Consider the following 21,335-nt stretch of genomic DNA (forward strand, 5'->3'; position numbering starts at 1 on the left):
GTGGCTTACTAGCCCCATGATTGGTAGTCTGTGACTCCAGATCAGGACTGGGTGGAACTCACTGGCTCTGGTTCCTGGTAAGGACCAAAGTGCTGTGAGTGCCATCTAGCCCATCATCCAGATCATTTCCCATCACGTACCTGAACTTTTGTGTTCCTCCTAGTTCCCTATTTCAGGTATATCTTTGTTACAGGCCCCTGGTTAAAACACCCTCCCCAGGGCTAGATACTCGTAGGGTATTAACTGACCTGTGCCGGGCTAGTGTTACCGCAGCACGTGTCCCACAACCCCCCAGGCTTTCTTTCCATCCACCTCTACAGGTGGACATACTGAGTGGCCCCCTTCATTTGTCCTCAGGACACCCTGGACATTTGATCCCCCAAGACCTGAGGGCTGAGCCCAGAAGCTCACACAGGGTTTGTCACTAAGTAAGTGTCTCTGTGGATGTGGGGAAAGCAGTGGACATGTTATACCTGGACTTAAGCAAAGTTTTCGATACGGTCTCCCACAGTATTCTTGCCAGCAAGTTACAGAAGTATGGGTTGGATGAATGGACTATAAGGTGGATAGAAAGCTGACTAAATCATCAGGATCAATGGGTAGTGATCAATGGCTCGATATCTAGTTGGCAGCTGGTAACAAGCGAAGTGCCCCAGGGGTCGGTCCTGGAGCCAGTTTTGTTCAACATCTTCATTAATGATCTGGAGGAGGGAGTGGATTGCACCCTCAGCAAGCATGCAGATGACACTAAGCTGGGGGGATTGGTAGATATGCTGGAGGGCAGGGATACAGAGTGACCTAGACAAAACTAGAGGATTGGACCAAAAGAAATCTGATAAGGTTCGACAAGGAATAATGCAGAGTCCTGCACTTAGGACGGAAGAATCCCATGAACTGCTACAGACTCGGGATCAACTGGCTAGGCAGCAGTTCTGCAGAAAAGGACCTGGGGGTTACAGTGGATAAGAAGCTGGACATGAGTCAACAGTGTGCCCTTGTTGCTGAGAAGGCTAATGGCATATTGGGCTGCGTTAGTAGGAGCATTGTCAGCTGATCGAGGGAAATGATTATTCCCCTCTATTCGGCATTGTTGAGGCCACATTTTGAGTATCGTGTCCAGTTTTGGGCCCCCCACTACAGGAAGGATGTGGACAAATTGGAGAGAGTCCAGCGGAGGGCAACAACCATTAGGGGGCTGGAGCACATGACTTCTGAGGAGAGGCTGAGGGAACTGGGCTTCTTTAGTCCGCAGAAGAGAAGAGCGAGGGGGGATTTGATAGCAGCCTTTAACTACCTGAAAGGGGGTTCCAGGGAGGATGGAGCCAGGCTGTTCTCAGTGGCGGCAGATGACAGAACAAGGAGCAATGGTCTCAAGTTGCAGTGGGGGAGGTCTAGGTTGGATATTAGGAAAAACTTTTTCACTAGGAGGGTGGTGAAGCACTGGAGGTGGTGGAATCTCCATCCTTGGAGATTTTTAAGGCCCAGCTTGACAAAGCCCTGGCTGAGATGATTGGTCCTGGTTTGAGCAGGGGTTGGACTAGATGACCTCTTGAGGTCTCTTCCAACCATAATCTTCTAGGATTCTATGAAGCTTTGTGGAACCTGACTAAACCCCATGGAACTGAGCCTCAGACAGCTTCCCCTCCTATGGCCTGTGTGTCCCCAGACATTACACCTCAGGTCTGCAGGATCCGCTGGTAAGTGTCTACCTGCATCAGTTGTCCCCCTGGTTTGGGTTTAGCTGAATACCACTCCAGAGACCTCTTCCTCTTATAGGACCCCAACTTGGGTCAGTCACCTTTAGTTTTTTTCTTGGATGTGGACCTACTATCCATACATTCATCTGCCAAACAGCCTGTGCCACTCAGATCCTTTGGTTTCCAGTCCATAGCCATATTTTCAGCTTGTGCACAAATCCCTAGGCAGAATTGTTCCAGCCCCACCAAGTTATTCAAAGCTTCTAGCATAATGACCCCCGCCTCTTTATCCCATTGGTGAAGATATTCTTCCAGCAGGATTCCAACATTACATGTCACACCCTTGTTCTTTTGCACACTCTGAAATCTTTTCCTATAAGCCTCAAGTGTCAATTCAAACTTAAGTGGGTGGGTAAACTGAGTCACACACCATTTTCAAAAAAATATGATGAGAAATTCCCACACCCCTACTGCCAGGATCCTGTCTTGCTACATGAGATAAGGCAGCCCAGCCCAGCAGGCCCCTGCCCCCGATCGGTCCTACTGTTTCTTACTGTCTGCACAGCCTGGAGGGAGAAGGCTCTGCTCAGCCCCGAGGCTGTAGGGTTGCTCAATGACTCTGGGCAGCTGTCCCATAACTACAGCTTTGTGCAGCAAGCATAGGCAGCAGCGGATGCTATGGGCACAGAGTGGCGGGCAGTGGGGGAGAGCCACACCTCTGAGCAGTGAGTGGGGGAGGAGAGGAAGGAGTAGCGTCTCTGATGCCATGCCTATCCCTGCTCTCAGCCCTGTCCCCCCATAGTGTGTGATGGTCCCACTGGAGCTGAGAGCAGTAGGAAACTCCCCACACAGCCTGAACTGGCTGCTTGTGCCTCCTGACCCCCTGGAACAATGGGCACGAGAACTCAAACACAGAGACCTAGCAGAGCTTCCCCCAGAACACCAACCCCCTCGCCCCCAGCACTGCAGGGTGAAACCCACACTCAACGGGCTGAGCAGGGCACCACTGGCCCTAGAGTGCCGTACAGCCCGACCGCACAGCTCAGCACAGGCTGCATGCCTGAGCAGGGCACATCCATGGGCTGTGCCTTGGGGGGCAGCTGCACCCTCATCTGATCCAGGCTCCCTGCAAGTAGCCCGAAGAGAGTCGTCAGACAAGGCCCGGGGGCAACCTATGGCTGCTGGGAGAGCCAGGGGTGGGGCTCCAACCATGCATGGGACCAAGGAGACTGCCCAAACTGGGCAGCTCACAACGCAGTGCTCTGAACCCGACCCGCAACCTCCAGCGTGTATCATCAGGCAGTGCAACAGTGCCACCTCCAGGGCATAGGCTGAGCTGCAGCCATGAAAGACCCTAGCGGGCGCGTGCTCAGCCCTGAATGAAAGCGCATGCCGGGGAGGGTTGGGCAGGCCAGGAAGGGAGAAATGGAGTCACAAGGCAGGACGGACCACAGCTCAGATCTGACCTCTGGCATCCCAGGCACCCAGCGGCCACCTGATTGCTGAGTATTATCCCAGGCCCTCGGCTCCTATGCTCTGGGCGGACATGGCCCCCTTACCTTCTGGATGCAGATGGCAGCCTGCTCACGGTCCAGCTCCTTGGCCCCACTCTCCCGGGCCCGCCTCTCACGCTCCTCATCCCGCCGGATCTCCCGCATGAACTTGGCACGCAGGCGGCCCTGGCGCATCCGCTCTGCCAGCTGCACTAGCTGCACGGCCTCGTCCCGCAGCATGGCAGGCCGGGATGGCTGAGGGAGAAGAGCAGAAGGAGGGATGGAGACCTGGACTCCCCATCCATCCAACAGCAGCCCCAGCCAGGGGCTTCAAGAAGAGCAGTGCCCACACACCCCCTGGCCAGCCCAGCTCCACAGCCAAGGAGGCCGGCTGCACTCTCCACAGCAGTGCCCACAACTGCCGTCAGACCAATCCCAGGGCCAGATGCAGACACCTCAGACATGGGGAAGCATCATTAACTGGCCCCATATCCCACACAGGCCCTGGTACAGCCCCTTCCTGCCCTGCCTCCGCCATGGACCCTGGTATGGCCCCATATCCCTCACAGGCCCTGGTACAGCCCCTTCCTGCCCTGCCCCCCATCAGCCCTACTACTTCCTCACAACCTGTTACAGACCCAGCCCCTCTCCTCTGCAGCACACCCCCATGGGCCTGGTACATACCCACACCTCCTTCCTGCCCTGCGCTCTCCCACGGGCTCTGATACATCCTGCCCCCACTCCTGCATCTCCCCCCACAGGCCCTAGAACAACCTCCCCCTCACCCCCCGCAGGCCCTGGTATCATCCCTGCCTTCTTCCTGCCCTGACTACCCCCATGGGCTCTGATAAAGCCCCACCCCTCTCTCCTGACCCATGCCCATCTGGGTGCAGCCCCTCACCCTGGGCCCTGGCACAAGCCCATCCGCTCCTGTCTCAACACCTGTGGAGCTCGGTCTAGTCTTGCAACCCCCTGCAATCCCTCCCCACTATGGGGCCTGGCACAGTTCTACACACCCTCCCAGCCTGCACATCCCATGGGGCCTATACAGCCCTTAACCGGGCAGCCCTATACTTAAGGTGGCTGGTGGGAGTCCCCTGTTCAGAGAAAGGCGCAGCCGCGGGGGCCATCGGCCCTGCTCCAGGCGGCCTGGCTACCAGCACCAGGAAGTACACTCACCCTGTGGAGCGTGCTGGGCTCCATCCGGGCCAGGATCTCACACAGCACCTGCTGGCGTTCCTTCAGGGCCTTGGCTCTCTGGTTCACAAAATACTTGGGGATGGGCACCTCCATGTCAGCCTGAGGAGAGAGAACAGGAGCCTACCCCATTAGTGCCATCAGCCCCAGCCCTTGGGGCCCAGCCCCCGCTCAGTAGCTCCCTCTAGCTGACTCTGCCTTCTCAAACCCAGTATTGCCACCTTGGCAGCAACACTATGAGTAATGGGATTTCAAGCGCATGCTGGAGCTTGTCTTGCTATGATGCAAGCAGCTCCAGCCTCCTCGTAAAGCTCAGCTCTGCCGGAAGCCAGCGGAGACTCTCCCCTCCCGAGAGCAAAGAGCCCAACAGCTCAGTGCTACTCTGCTCACCCCTCCTGTCCTCTGAGCAACAGGGACAGGCTACACCCACACTCCTCCCCCTCCCCTGCAGCACCTACGCTGGCAAGGGCAAAAGGGGGTGAGTGCCCCTGGAGCAGAGTGCTCCTGCAGCAGAGGCCAAAAATCACCTGACCCAAAACATTTGGGCGAGTGGGCACCACTGATTGTCACCCTCACACACTGGTACGGGCAGCGGCAGTTCACACAGCAAAATACAGACCAACGGTTTTTATTTTTTATTAGATCTCATGATGTTTTTTGGCCAGTCTCATGGTTTTTGATCTCTTGCAGTTGATGATACTGCAAACCGGATGGAACACCGCAAGGCACAATCACAAGTTCAAGATGGTAAAACCCTGTCACGTCCTGCCTTGTCCATCCCTTCTCCCCCACAGCCCTGCTCCCTGGCCTGGATCAGGCCAATAGGGAAGGGCAGCCTCTCCCTGCACTGGGACAGAGAGCCCCCACCCCCCTTCCCACAGCTTCTGTCTCCCAGTCCTGCCCCTGCCCCATTTAGGGTGAGAGTAGCTGCCCCAGATATATTCATTGCACTGCCCCAGCTGAGTCTTGCTGATCATAGAATCATAGAATATTAGAGTTGAAAGGGACCTCAGGAGGTCATCTAGTCCAACCCCCTGCTCAAAGCAGGACTAACCTCAGCTATATCATCCCAGCCAGGGCTTTGTCAAGCCGCAGCTTAAAAACCTCTAAGGATGGAGATTCCACCACCTCCCTAGGTAACCCATTCCAGTGCTTCACCACCCTCCTAGTGAAAAACTTTTTCCTAATGTCCAACCTAGACCTCCCCCACTGCAACTTGAGACCGTTGCTCCTTGTTCTGTCATCTGCCACCACCGAGAACAGCCTAGCTCCATCCTCCCTGGAACCCCCTTTCAGGTAGTTAAAGGCCGCTATCAAATCCCCCCTCATTCTTCTCTTCTGCAGACTAAACAAGCCCAGTTCCCTCAGCCTCTCCTCATAAGTCCTGTGCTCCAGCCCCCTAATCATTTTTGTTGCCCTCCGCTGGACTCTCTCCAACTTCTCCACATCCTTTTTGTAGTGGGGGGCCCAACACTGGACACAATATTCTAAATGCGGCCTCACCAATGCCGAATAGAGGGGAATAATCACTTCCCGTGACCTACTGGCAATGCCCCTCCTAATGCAGCCCAATATGCTATTAGCCTTCTTGGCAACCAGGGTACACTGCTGACTCATATCCAGCTTTTTATCCACTGTTACCCCCAGGTCCTTTTCTGCAGAACTGCTGCCTAGCTCGTCGGTCCTCAGTCTATAGCTGTGCATGGGATTCTTCCTTCCTAAGTGGAGGACTCTGCACTTTTCTTTGTTGAACCTCATTAGATTTCTTTTGGCCCAATCCTCCAGTTTGTTTAGGTCACTCTGTATCCTATCCCTACCTTCCAGGGTATCTACCACTCCCCCCAGCTTAGTGTCATCCGCAAACTTGCTGAGGGTGCAATCTACCCCATCCTCCAGATCATTAATAAAGATGTTGAACAAAACTGGCCCCAGGACTGACCCCTGGCGAACTCCGCTTGTGACCGGTTGCCAGCTACACATGGAGCCATTGATCACTACTTGTTGAGCTCTATGCTCTAGCCAGTTCTCTATCCATTTTATAGTCCATTCATCCAACCCATACTTCTTTAACTTGCTGATAAGAATACTGTGAGAGAGAGTATCAAAAGCTTTGCTAAAGTCAAGGTATATCACATCCACCGCCTTCCCTACATCCACAGAGCCAGTCACCTCATCATAGAAAGCAATCAGGTTGGTGAGGCATGACTTTCCCTTGGTGAATCCGTGTTGACTGTTCCTGATCACCTTCCTCTCTTCCAAGTGCCTTAAAATGGATTCCTTAAGGACTTGCTCCATGATTTTTCCAGGGATTGAGGTGAGGCTGACTGGTCTGTAGTTCCCTGGATCCTCTTTCCTCCCTTTTTTGAAGATGGGCACTATATTTGCTTTTTTCCAGTCCTCAGGGACCTCCCCCTGTTGCCATGAGCTTTCAAAGATAATAGCCAATGGCTCTGAAATCACCTCAGCCAACTCCCTCAGCACCCTTGGGTGCATTGCATCCGGCCCCATGGACTTGTGTATGTCTAATCCTTCTAAATAGTCTTGGACCCGTTCCTTCAGCACTGTGGGATGTTCACCTCCTTCCCATTCTGTGCCACCCAGTACAGCAGTCTGGGAGCTGATCTTGTCTGTGAAGACAGAGGCAAAAAAGGCATTGAATATCTCAGCTTTCTCCACATCCTCCGTCACTAGGTCGCCTCCCTCATTCTGTAAGGGGCCCACACTTTCCCGAATCTTCCTCTTGTTGGCAACATGCCTGTAGAAACCCTTCTTGTTCCCCCTCACGTCCCTTGCTAGCTGCAACTCTAGTTGTGCTTTGGCCTTCCTGATTTCATTCCTGCACGTTCGAGCAGTGTTTTTATAATCCTCCCTAGTCATCTGACCAAGCTTCCACTTCTTGTAAGCTTCTTTTTTGCGTTTAAGTTCGCCAAGGACATCTTTGTTAAGCCAAGCTGGATGCCTACCATATTTGCTATTCTTTCTGCACATCGGGATGGTTTGTTCCTCTGCCCTCAATAAGGTCTCTTTAAAATACAGCCAGCTCTCTTGGGTTCCTTTCCCCCTCATATTAGCCTCCCAGGGAATCCTGCCCATCAGTTCCCTGAGGGAGTCAAAGTCCGCTTTTCTGAAGTCCATGGTCTGTATCCTGCTGTTCTCCTTTCTTCCTTTTCTCAGGATCCTGAACTCAACCATCTCATGGTCACTGCTGCCTAGGTTGCCACCCACTTCTACTTCCCCAACCAAATCTTCCCTGTTTGTGAGCAGCAGGTCAAGAGAAGCATGGCCCCTAGTTGGTTGCTCCAGCATTTGCACCAGGAAATTGTCTGCGACACTCTCCAAAAACTTCCTGGATTGTTTGTGCTCTGCTGTATTGCTCTTCCAGCAGATGTCAGGGTGATTGTCAGGGTTATTGTTGGCTCCTCTCACTCTGTTGCCCACCCGCTTCCCAGCTCATTAACATAGATGATAAATCAGAACAGTTGTAAAGCCAGCCCCTGCAGGTCTGCAGACACCTTCCCCTCCCCAGCTTGAGGCGCTGCTTTCTGCCAGAACCCCTGTGGCTGGTATTCTAGCCACATGACAGCATTCCTTCCAGGGGCCTTGCCATCCTAGCCACCTGCTCCTGACTCCTGGTAGGGCAATGAGACGCCCTTCCTCTCAGCAAGTGGAGGAGTCAAGAACGAATTCTTCACAGGAGCCAGAAGTTACTAGGAGACATTCTATAACAAATACCCCCCGGAGATGACAGCCTCAGTCTATTCCCATCTCAGTGCTATGCTGGGTATGCTGTAAAGCTAAGGAAACTCCTACCTTAAACTTTGTTAGGACACAAAAATCCATGCAAACACGCTTCAGTTACTTATCAAACACCAGGAAATGGGGAAGCTTTTACTAGAACCTTTATTCTCACCTAGATCCCTGCCCTGCCTTGGCTTTCATCTACTTTTAAAACAGGCCACAAATGACGCACAAACCCAGCACTGCTCATCCAATTCACCCACTCCTTGTGGGCCAAACACATTCCCTTCTCACCTTTGTCCTCCAGGGACATCCCAGAGACTCTGATCTCCCAGCTGCAACTCCTCACTATAGTCAGTGATGATTTTATGTTTTCTTCCAGGTCCTTGACAAAACTTAAATAGTACAGGGCCAAGAACCAATCCAATGCACGGTCCCATTAAAAACACTCGCTCAATGATAGCTCTCCATTTACAATCACATTTTGAGACCTGCCAGTTAGCCAGTTTTTAATCCATTTAATGTGTGTCATGTTAATTTTGTATTGTTCTGTTTTTTAATCATAATTTGTCTGGCTTCTGCTTCCAGCCATTGGTTCTTGCTCTGCCTTAAAGAGCCCTTGTGTAATCAAATCACCTCTAAATCTTTTTTGGTTATAGCGGACTGCCTGTTCTGTTACAGTTAAGGTTAAGAACTCCTTTCTATTAAAAGTCAACTAGTCTAAGTGCTTTAATACCACAGTTACTTGATTGCCTTGAAATCTGGTGTGCTTCATGGGAACGTGGGTAAGGTTAGTGGGTCAAATTTAAGGTCCTTTGAGAATGCAGTTCCTGAGATACAGTTTCCCCCTCCAAAAACAAACACACAACTTTGCTTAAAGTTCACAGATTCTACCAACTTTTTTTCCTGTACACATGGCTTCTAAAGAGCTAATGGCTTATTGGGATGGGAAGGGGAGAGTAAGCTAGAAATTGGGTGGGGGAGGTATATGTTATAGGGGATGGTAAAGAAGTGGGGGGTGGAGAAAGAGACGCACACATCAGTCTTCTCTCAGGTGCTTAAAGTGACCATAAGCACAACATAATAAAACTGTTGAGATTTTGGTACACAGATCCAGTCTGAGATATCTCTCACTGCCCTGTTAGCCATGACATACTCCAGACATTTCACAGCATGACCATTATCCCTATTCTACTATAACAACGCATTCAGGGTGCTCTTAGGAATCACATAGCAATCATGTGGCCTGGTGGAGAGAACCCTGGTCTAGGCTCAGAAAACCTGGATCCTATTCCCATCTTTGCCACTGATCTGCGAGATGATCTTGGCCAAGTCACTTCATCCCTGTGCTTCAGTTTCCCAATCTGTACAATGGAGATAATGATGCTTTCCACCTTAGTAAAGTTTTTTGAGATCTACTGATGAAAAGTGCTATGTAAAAGGCAAGTGTTACCATCACCTGCCCACAGCAGTGTCAACAGTAAACCTACATGATAACTACAATGGTCTAAACAACCACTAACTCTTAACAACGTTTCTCTCTGTTAAAGAAAACTAAGAAATAAACTGACCCAAAAAAACCCAAAACAAAACAGTTGTTAATGCAGAGTTAAAGTTCCCAGTCATCTCATGTCCTTCCAGAACATCAAGTTCAGCAAAACTCCAACATCTGAAAACCAGGAAATTCAGAATTCAAGTACATGCCCACACAACCTTAACTCTGACATTTCTGTGATGCCCCAACATGTGCTCACACTCTGCCTTTGCACAATACTGAACAGGAGCTACCTACACCTTCCCTACATTCAAACAAAGCCTACTCCAGAAAGAACACCGCGTCTGCTCAATTTTACAGCTCCCTTCAGACTCTTTTACAATCCCTCACCCTTACACACACAGTGCCATCTAACACCATATTTTTTCACTTAGCTTTCATTAAACCCATAGACCACACTCATCTCCCACTGAACGGCTGACAACCTGCATGGCAAGAAGATCCCTATGCCCCACTACTGACATAACACAGTGTTGAAATGAGAGATACTGGATCTCTCAAAGTACACAGGGTGAGCAGGTACCAGCAGCTCATAGAGAGCTGCTGTGGAAATGACAGAGAGCGAGAAATTGCAGGAGGAGATCTTGGCAGACCCTGCAATGGCAAGGGCTTTGAGGGATGTGTCTGCAGCAGCTGGGTTCACCTGACCTTTCAGAAAGGTGTAGGTAAGACCAGTGATGTAGTGCTACATTTTATAATGCAGGAGGGCTGCAGATAGGAGCTCAAGCTGGTCATTCTGTCATGCGTAAAACAGATTTTGGAGACTATCTTGTGTGTGATAAAACAGTCACATCCAAAACCTAACTAACATTTTACCAGATAATTTTATCTAACTGAAAATCTACACAACAGCAATTATGAGACTTAGCACATTAGTAAGAAATAAACTGTGCCTAACTCAGCCTTCATATGCCAAACTTTAAACGAAGTAGCGAGGTGCATACAAAGCATAAATGGAAAGATGACGTGTGGCATGGATAATATCAACTTCTCCATACATTATAATTAAGAACATAAGAACGGCCATGCTGGGTAAGAACAATGGCCCCTCCAGCCCTGTAGACTGTCTTCCAACAATGGCCAATGCCAGGTGCTTCAGAGGGAATGAACGGGACAGATAATCATCAAGTGATCCGTCCCCTGTTGCCCCTTCCCAGCTTCTGGCAAATGGAGGCTAGGGACACGTCAGAGCATGGTTTTGCATCTCTGTCCATCTTGGCTAATAGCCATTGATGAACCTATCCTCCATGAATTTGTCTAGCTCTTTTGAACCCTGTTATAATCTTGGCCTTCATAACATCCTCTGGCAAAGAGTTCCACAGGTTAACTGTGCATTGTGTGAAGAAATGCTTCCTTTAGTTTGTTTTAAACCTGCTGCCTATTAATTTCATTTGGTGACCCCTAATTCTTGAGTTTTGAGAAAGAGTAAATAACACTTCCTTATTTACCTTCTTCACACCAGTCATGATTTTAAAGACCTCTATCACATCCCCCCAGTCATCTCTTTTTCAAGATGAAAAGTCCCAGGCATATTAATCTCTCCTCACATGGAAGCTGTACCATACCCCTCATCATTTGTGTTGCCCTTCTCCAATTCCAGTATAGCTTTTTTGAGAGGGGGTGACCAGACCTGCACGCAGTGTTCAAGGTGTGGGCGTACTGTTAGGAAGAATGTTCTTAAATGTTTTAAGGTGCCCTCCTTGGTCGAGTTATTTGGAACCCCATTTTGGGCTGACGCTGGCAAAGTGCCAAGAGCCAAGATCTGCCTCGTGATAGCAAGAAAAGGCGGGAAGTCTGATGGACTAGTGCCGAGTGCACCAATTAGTAACGTGTGCACAGGCAGGAGAGCCGTGTGCACACCCCGGCAAGGCGGGAAAAACCCTGGCCGCTGATTGGGTGGAAGCAAACAGACCAAGGTGATATAAGGCAGCGAGTGCCACAGCACGGGGCTGCCCATCTGAATGGCAGCGGGGGGGGGTGGCACCGTGGCTTCAAGACCAGGCCGAGAAGCAGATGGTGACATGGGAACGGCTTGTCCAACCTCTTGGGAGTCGTGACCAAGACTCCCAAGGGAGGGAGCGAAGAACAACTGTAACTATCACTGCGGACTGTGGTAAACCGAGGGCTGTGTTCGTGGAAAGGGACCTGAGGTTTATTTCCTCATTGTTTATTCTCAATAATAATAATGTTCGTGGGTATATTGGAGTGTTCCCCCAATAAACCTCACTTGCGTTTCACGCTCTGTCAGGGGTCTGTTTCCAGTCAATCCCCGGCGATAGATCTGGCAATCAGCATAAACGAATCTTAACAATACCATGGATTTATACAGAGGCAATTTTATGACACGCTCTCTCTCTTTCCAAATGATGCTGAACATTCTGTTAGCTCTGGGTAGTCCAACCGCCGGGCCGCAGCCAAGGTCCAGCCTACCAAAGCCGGCACAGCCCTGTCCCCAAACTCCACGTGAGCCAGGTGCAGCAAGAGCCCCTCCCACCCCCAAGCCAGCTGGAGCAGAGGAGCAGCCCCTCCCTTCCAGCCCCGTGCTGGCCAGCTTGGCGCAGCAGCAGCTCCTCCTCCCCCCATCCGAATTTGCTCACCAGCCCCAACTGAGAAAAAAATTGCAATGTGACCCATCATGCAAAAAGGTTGGACACCGCTCCTAGCTTTCTTGATTTTCGTTGCACATTGAATGGATGTGTCTCAGTGGTAGCAGGGGACAGAACTAAGGGCAATGGTCTCAAGTTGCAGTGGGGGAGGTCTAGGGTGGATATTAGGAAAAAGTTTTTCACTCGGAGGGTGGTGAAGCACTGGAATGGGTTACTTAGGGAAGTGGTGGAAGCTCCATCCTTAGCGGTTTTTAAGGCCCAGCTTGACAAAGCCCTGGCTGGGATGATTTGGTTGCGGATGGTCCTGCGTTGAGCAGGGGGTTGAACTAAATACCTCCTGAAGTCCCTTTCAACCCTAATCTTCTATGATTCTATCTTTTAACCAATTATTGATCCAGGAGGTGACTTTCTCTCTTATCCCATGACTGCCTACTTTGCTTAAAAGCCTTTCATGAGGGACCTTGTCGAAGACTTTCTGTACACCATCACCGTTGTCCATATGCTTGTTGACCCTCCTCAAAGAATCCTAATAGATGGTGAGACATGATTTCCTTTTAAAAAAATCATGTTGACTCTTCCAACAAATCATGTTATTCTATGTATCTGATAATTCTTTTCTTTACTATAGTCTCAACCAATTTGCCTGGTACTGAAGCTAGGCTTACTGGCCTGAAACTGCTGGGATCACCTCTGGAGCCTTTTTAAAAAAAAAAATTAGCATCACATTAGTTATCTTCCAGTCATCTGGTACAGAAGCAGATTTAAATGATAGGTTACATACCAGTTAGTAGTTCTGCAATTTCACATTTGAGTTCCTTCAGAACTCTTGGGTGGAACCATCTGGTCCTGGTGACTTATTACTGTTTAATTTATCAATTTGTTCCAAAACGTCCTCTAAGGACACCTCAATCTGGGACAGTTCCTCAGATTTGTCACCTAAAAAGGATGGCTCAGGTTTGGGAATCTCCCTCAGATCCTCAGCCGTGAAGACCGATGCAAATAATTCATTTAGTTTCTCAGCAACAGCCTTATCTTCTCTGAGTGTCCCTCAGCAGCTCGATGGTCCAGTGGCCCCACTGGTTGTTAAACAGGTTTCCTGCTTCTGATGTACTTTTTAAAGTTTTTTTGCTGTTACTTTGAGTCTGTGGCTAGCTGTTCTTCAAATTCTTTTTTGGCCTTCCTAATTCTGTGTTTACACGTCACTTGCCAGAGTTGATGCTCCTTTCTATTTTCCTCAATAGGATTTAACTGCCACTTTTTAAAGGTGCCTTTTTGCCTGGAACTGCTTCTTTGACTTTGTTGTTTAGCCACAGTGGCACTTTTTTGGTCCTCTCACCATGTTTTTTAATTTGGGGTAAACATTTAAATTGAGTCTCAATTATGGTGTCTTTAAAAAGTTTCTATGCAGCTAGTAGGGATTTCACTTTTGGCACTGTAGTTTTTAGTTTATGTTAAAAATGAGGAAGTTAGTTAGTGTAGTTCCCCTTTCTGAAATTAAATGCTACCATGGTGGGCTGCTTTGGTGTTTTCCTCCCCCCAGGGATGTTATATTTGATTACGTCATGGTCACTATTACCAAGCAGTTCAGCTATAATCACCTCTTGGACCAGATCCTGTGCTCCACTTAGGATTCAATCAAGAATTGCCTCTCCTCTTGTGGGTTCCAGGATTAGCTCTCCAAGAAGCTGTCATTTAAGGTGTTCACACTTCCTCTCTGCAGGCCGTCCTGCAGTGACATGTATCCAGTGAATATGGGAATAGTTGAAATCCCCTATTACTGAGTTTTATTTTTATAGCCTCTCTAATCTCCCCGAGCATTTCACAGTCACTATCGCTATCCTGGTCCGATGGTAGGTAGTATGTCCTTACTGCTATATTCTTATTATTCAAGCATGGAGTTACTAGCCATAGAGATTCTATGGTACAGTTTAGTTCATTTAAGATTTTTATTTCAGTTGACTCTGTGCTTGTTTTCACATATAGTGCCACTCTCCCATGTGTATGACCTGTTCTGTCTTTCTGATATATTGTGTACCATGGTATTACTGCATCCCAGTCATTATCGTCATTCTACCAACTTTCTGTGATGCCTGTTATATCAATGTCCTCATTTAATACAGGGCACTCAAGTTCACCCATCTTAATATTTAGACTTCTAGCATTTCTACATAAGCACTGTAAGAAATTGTCACGTGTTAGCTGTCTGCCATTACGTGATATAATTGAATGGGACTCTTTAATTTGACTGTTTCTCATTAGATCCTACCAATATTTTATCTTTCATCTTCTCCTCCTTACTAGGATATCGAGAATCACCATTAATAGATCCTCCCCTAAGGGACGTCACCATCTGAATCACGTGCTCCTCCACACCAGTCAGCTTTCACCCAGCCCTTAGTTTAAAAACTGCTCTACGGCCTTTTTAATGTTATGTGCCAGCAATCTGGTTCCATTCTGGTGTAGGTGGAGCTCATCCTTCTTGCACAGGCTCTCCCTTTCCCAGAAGGCCTCCCCAGTTCCTAATAAATCTAAACCCCTCCTCCCTGCACCATTGTCTCAGCCACGCATTGAGACCCTGCAGTTCTACCCGTCTAACTGGTCCTGCACATGGAACTGGAAGCATTTCTGAGAACGTTACCATGGAGGTCCTGGACTTCAATCTCTTACCTAGCAGCCTAAATTTAGCCTCCAGGACCTCTCTCCTATCCTTCCCTATGTCACTGGTACCTACATGTACCACGATCACCGGCTCCTCCCCAGCACTACACAAATCTGCCTAGATGTCTCAAGAGATCCTCAGCCTTCACACCTGGCAGGCACGTCACTATGCAGTTGTCCCGCTCATCACAAACCCAGTCATCTATGTTTCTAATGGTGAAATCTCCCATTGCTAATACTTGTCTCTTCCTAATAACTGGAGTTCCCTCCCTCGGAGAGGAATCCCCAGTGCAAGAGAATATCGTGACATCATCTGGGAGGAAGGTCCTAACTATGGGATCATTTTCCTTTGCTGCAGTTTTATGTTCTCTTTGCTTTCATCATCCTCAACAGTACAGAGGTTGTCAGACCGGGGGTAGGACCGTTCTGTGTCCTGGAAACTCTCATTTATGTACCTCTGTCTCCTCTACCTCCTCCAGTTCAGCCACCCTGGTATCTGAAGCCCGTATGTGATCTCTGACGGCCAGGAGCTCCATGCACCGAATGCACACATAGGCCACCTGTCCATAAGGCAGGTAATCATACATGCTGCATTCAGCACAATAAACTGGACAGCCCCACTTTGCTGCTGGACTTCGGTCGGCATTCTCTTCTTACTCCTGCAGCTCTTTCCTTTATTGTTTTGGTTTTATCAGGGGATGGTTATTGCCTTAGTTTAAAGAATGATAATGAAGTGGAACTAGCCACCCCACACTTCCCCTCTAAGCTCCTTGGCAAAAGTCCCCTGTTCGCTAGCTCCTCTGGTCACTTTGGAGCAGGCTTTTTAAACCTCTGTTTTCCCTGAGTAGCCCCTGCCCCCTGGTTAAAAGTTGATGGGTGCTAACGGGCTCGGGGATCAAAGCCCTGTTAAGAAGCTCTCAGCCTTGCCTTGTAGGCTTCTAGGCTCAGCACCTGGTCCCCAAAACAGAGCACACTTTATATTTCAGTCAAGCAGCAAGTACACCACAAACACACACTAACTAATGAGAACACATTCACCCCCAGGGTCATGTAGTCGCTCCTCCTTCACCTGGAGAGCTCCCTCACAAAACTCCCATAAGCTGCTCCGGTTTGCTAATTAAATGATGACTTCTCGTTTTATTTACCGTCAAGTTAATCACAAAAAACAAAAGTATCTGTTTTCTAATCTTTCCCAAAAGAAGAAAAGATAACAATGGATCTCTCATTATGTTAACACCTGGCAAGAAGAGATGCCAGCATTACAGTCTAGATAATTTTGAAATCTTTGAGATAAAAACACAGCAGCAACTATGGTTCTGTTCAACATCTTCATCAATGATTTAGATAATGGCATATAGAATACACTTAAAGTTTGCTGATGATACCAACCTGGGCATGGTTGCAAGTGCTTTGGAGGATAGGATTAAAATTCAGAATGAACTGGAAAAATGGTCTGAAGGAAATAGGATGAAGTTCAATAAGGGCAAATGCAAAGTACTCCACCTAGGAAGGAACAATCAGATGCACACGTGCAAAATGGGAAATGACTGCCTAGAAAGGATTCTGCAGAAAGGGATCTGGGGCTCATAGTGGATCACAAGCTAAATATGAGTCAGCGCTTTTTTTACAACAGCATTCATAGAATCATAGAATATTAGAGTTAGAAGGGACCTCAGGAGGTCATCTAGTCCAACCCCAAGCTCAAAGCAGGACTAACCTCAGCTATATCATCCCAACCAGGGCTTTGTCAAGCCGCAGCTTAAAAACCTCTAAAGATGGAGATTCCACCACCTCCCTAGGTAACCCATTCCAGTGCTTCACCACCCTCCTAGTAAAAAACTTTTTCCTAATGTCCAACCTAGACCTCCCGCCCTGCAACTTGAGACCGTTGCTCCTTGTTCTGTCATCTGCCACCACCGAGAACAGCCTAGCCCTATCCTCCCTGGAACCCCCTTTCAGGTAGTTAAAGGCCGCTATCAAATCCCCCCTCATTCTTCTCTTTTGCAGACTAAAGAAGCCCAGTTCCCTCAGCCTCTCCTCATAAGTCCTATGCTCCAGCCCCCTAATCATTTTTGTTGCAAAGATCATTTGGGAATGTATTAGCAGGAGCGTTGTAAGGAAGACAAGAATTCTGCCGCTCTACTCTGTGCTGATTAGGCCTCTCAACTGAAGAATTGCATCCAGTTCTGGGCACCAATTTCAGGAAAGATGTGGACCACTGGTTCTCAACCTATTTATCATTGTGGGCCGCATATGCAGCTCTCTGTTATGTAGGCCACATCCACACTCTCTATATACAACCTGTATGGCCCTGAGGATGTCACGTAGGCCACAGCTGTGTGCTGATTGGCCCACAAATGGCCCATGGCCCACAACTGAGAACCACTTATGGTGGACAAATTGGAGGAAGTCCAGCGAAAAGCAAAAAAGATCAAAGGTCTAAAGAACATGACCTGTGAAGGAAGATTGGAAAAACTGGGTTTGTTTAGTCTGGAGAAAAGATGACTGAGGGGGGGACTATGAAACACTGCACCCCCTATGATCACCCTTATAGTGTAATTGTGTATGGTTAAATGCAAAGTACATCATGTAAGATGTTTCTGGAATGCTCTTGATGTACGGAACACTATCCTTATAGTAATATGTTTGTTGCAATGTCGTGTAGAGTTATGAGGCCTCGTTATGTGATAACCCCAAAAATGTGACTCATGGCTCAAAACATATCCAAGCAAGATTCTCTGCGCAGAGGGGCAGTTCGCACCTCATTAAGGCTGGTATAGAGCAAACCCAGCTCCACATTCCAGGAACAAAAGACTGGCCTAATCATCAACAAAGGATCTCAGTGACTCCATGTATGGTCCTCTCTGCCCCAACACTGTTCATTACCTGACCCTGAAGGGGGAAAGGGGGGGGGTGCAAAGTCCCAGAGGGGAAAAGGAACATTTTAAAAGGGAAACATTTTGCTACTCTCTCTCTTTTTTCCACCCCCATCTACAAACACCACCAAGCAACTGAAGCACTGACCCAGCGGGAGAGCTTGGCTGGAAGGGAATCCAGCCAGACTGTGGTGAGAATCATCTGAGTTTGGAAGGAAGCTGAAAGCGTTAAGCTTAGTTTAGAATGCGTTTGGCTTTTGTTTATTTTGACTCAACCTGACTTGCTTTCCTCTGACTTATTATCACTTAAAACCCTTCTGAAGTTTAATAAATTTGTTTATCTTACCTGAACCAATGCATTTGATTTAAGGTGTGTTAGAGACTCCATTTAAAGGGACAAGGCTGGTGCATATCAATTTCTTTGTTAAATTGACAAACATATGAGCTTGCAGTGTCCAGTTGGCAGCATTGAACTCTGTAAACCGGAAATTCCTAGGGTTGCATCTGGGACTGAGTAATGCCTGGGGTCATACCATTACATAATCCCTTGAGTGGCTGGCTAGATGCACTCACTGAGTTGGGGGGGCAACTTGCTTGCTGGTGGCTGTGTGAGAGCTGCCTAGGAGCGGGAGTTCACACATCAAAGCACAGCAAGACAGGCTCCAGGAGTGGAGGACTGGGGTAACACAGCAATTCACTAGTCCAGATTGCACTAGGGGAACATCACAGGGGTCATGATAACAGTTTTCAAGTACATACGGTTCTTACAAGGAGGAGGGAGAAAAGTTGTTCTCCTTAACTCTGAGGACAGGATAAGAAGCAATGGGCTTAAACTGCAGCAATGAGGAAAAACTTCCTGACTGTCAGGGTAGTTCGCACCGGAATAAATTGCCCAGGGATATTGTGGAATCTCCAACATTGGCAATTTTTAAGAGCAGGCTGGACAGACGCCTGCCAGGGATGGTCTAGATAATACTTAGTCCTGCCTTGAGTGCAGGGTCTGGACTAAAAAGACCGCTCAGAGCCCCTTCCAGTCTGACACTTCTATGATTTACAGCAATTAGGGTTTGTGGCTAACCTACAATGAGCGAGTCATTGAGCTGCTCTACGTTGCTCTGTTTCAATATTTCATATATTCAGATATTTGCCCATGCTCTGTCCCACCCAAACAGCACATCTAGCACCACAGAAATGCAGGGTCACCAGATTTTTCAAGAATGATAGGCCCTATTGGATCTCAGAACAAACCACTGCACTGCTCCAGCTGCTGCTAATCCTGCACAGCGTGGAATCATAGAAGACTAGGGTTGGAAGGGACCTCAGGAGGTCATCTAGTCCAACCCCCTGCTCACAGCAGGACTAACCCCAACTAAATCATCCCAGCCAGGGATTTGCCAAACCAGGCCTTAAAAACCTCTAAGGATGGAGATGCCACCATCTCCCTAGATCAGTGTTTCTCAACCTTTTAAGTACCCCCTAACATCTGAACATTTTAATAAGTACCCCAACACGCAGTTTTCCACTCTGAGAAATACAATCTTTTCCCCTTTACCGCTGGACGACTATTTCTCATCCAGCAGGAGAGGTCTGAGTTCTGCAGAGCTGTGTGGCTGTGGCAGATTACAAAACCCCCTGCTGTTTCTCCCCTCCTTCCTCCATATAAGAGCAAAGGTCAATGCCAGCCAGTCACTATGGCCTGGTGGCGGGGTCATGTGGTGTTCTCCTCCCACAGGCGGGAACTTGTGAGGTCTGAGCAGGCACTAGCAGCCCACCAGAGTGGATAGCAGCGCTCCCCGTGGCCGTCCCTAGGGGGGTGAGGGCCTGGGGCAAATCACACTGGGCCTCTCAACATTTTTATACTGGTAAAATCTGGGGCTGTCATAGTTCTCAATTTCACTGCACAACCAGAGCAACGAAACTGACAAGTAAGCCTGCAGGTAGAGCACAGCTGGAGGACTTGGCTAGCCACAGGGCTCTCCGCCTGGCTTTCTGGGTACCGGGCTTTGAGCCGGGGAGAGGAGCTGCCACCTGGGCAAGTTGCAGGTGACTGCTGCCTGGCTGCCAGCCCGGGAGGTGAGCAACCGCCACCTGCTCCAAGTTTGGGCGGAGGAGGCTTCTGCACAGGCTGGGATTCGGAGATGGGGGCAGGCGGCAGGCAGCTGCTGCACATCTTCAAGCCAAGGCCTGGGAGGCTGTCTCTCGGCTCAGAGCTGGGGCGCGGGTGGCAGCCACCCAGCTGAGAACCCAGCTCAGGTGCGGGCAGCTGCCGCCCGGATTCCCAAAAAGCCAGGGGCTGCTGCCCAAGCCAGTGGCTACCAGCCGGCATCCCAAAAGGCCGGCAGCTGCCGCCCAGCTTCCCAGGACTGGGGCAGCTGCCGCCTGCCTCCCAGCTGGGACCGGGCAAGAAGCAGGCGGCTGCCACCTGGCTTCCCCAGAAGTCGGTGGCTGCCGCTTGCCTCCCTTCACTGGGTTTTTCACCATATACCCCCTGCCTGTGTCTGACGCACCCCCAGGGGTACGTGTACCACAGGTTGAGAAACGATACCCTAGGTAACCCATTCAAGTGCTTCACTACCCTCCTAGGGAAAAAGTTATTCCTAATGTCCAACCTAGACCTCCCCACTGCCACTTATGACCAGGGGCTGCTCAGCAAAGCACCCCATCTCACACATACCCAAGCCCACCCCGCCCCCAGACCCGTGAATGCCCCTCACGCCACACATACTCCAGCAACCCTCCACCGCCCCCCCCCCCATCTCAACAGGCCTGACATACCTTGCTCATCAAGTCCCCAACACCTCAGCCCCACTAGCCACAGCCCCCAACCCCACCATGCCAAAACACCCCCACTTGCCTCACAGCACGCCCCCACCCCAGCCCCTCACCCTCCAGCCCAGGATCTTCCTGGCCACTCATTGCCCACCCCCATGGTGGAGTACTCTGCTCACAAGCCAGGGTGATTCTGGCTGCCCAGCAGTTCCACTTGCTCCCATCACCCATGCATAGCCACATGCTGTGAGCCACATGGAAAAGAAAAGTGGCATCACGACCTGGCATGCAGGACTGCAGTGCCACCCAGGCTCCACCCAGGTAGCCTTTCCTGCATCATGATGGCAGAAGAGCCAGGACACACCTGAGTGGCGGTGGAATCCAATATGCCTGGTTGCAATGCCACTCACTCAAATGTGGCTCACCCAACCCCTCCCCAAATGTCAGACAGGCTCAGCTGGGCCAAACCTGAGCAGCATTGTACCCGCCCAGGCCTGCTTACAATACCACTCAGATTGGACTTATGACAGAGGGGCAGATGGACCATAACTGAGTGGTGCTATGACCCCACTTGCCAGGCGAAGTGCCAGAGCACCATGCCATCCTGGAGTTCAGGTGCTGGAGCAACGCTCTGGACTGCTCCAAGAACCCTGCACTCCAGGTCACGTGGACCTTGGGTGATTTACCCTTTCCTCGGCTTGCTGCATGTCTTTGGGTGAATGGACAATGCAGTTGTTTGGAAGAAG

The 21,335-nt window shown here is 49.5% G+C and overlaps 1 protein-coding gene across 2 annotated transcripts in view; it reads right to left on the reverse strand.

Moving 5' to 3' along the window:
* The window catches only part of IQCA1L (IQ motif containing with AAA domain 1 like), a 52,266-nt gene that overhangs the window by 29,739 nt on the left and 1,192 nt on the right, over positions 1 to 21,335 (reverse strand). For both annotated transcript variants that reach the window (XM_067535677.1, XM_067535678.1), the window contains exons 2-3: positions 4,370 to 4,489; positions 3,257 to 3,445 (exon numbers count right to left, since the gene is read on the reverse strand). In XM_067535677.1, coding sequence (XP_067391778.1) covers positions 3,257 to 3,445; positions 4,370 to 4,489 — 309 coding nt within the window. The remainder of the gene's footprint in view (positions 1 to 3,256; positions 3,446 to 4,369; positions 4,490 to 21,335) is intronic.

This window comes from Emydura macquarii, unplaced genomic scaffold (assembly GCF_026122565.2).
Source record: "Emydura macquarii macquarii isolate MOO-44397 ecotype Brisbane River unplaced genomic scaffold, CSIRO-AGI_Emac_v2 contig_3511, whole genome shotgun sequence".
NCBI classification, from domain to species: domain Eukaryota; kingdom Metazoa; phylum Chordata; order Testudines; family Chelidae; genus Emydura; species Emydura macquarii.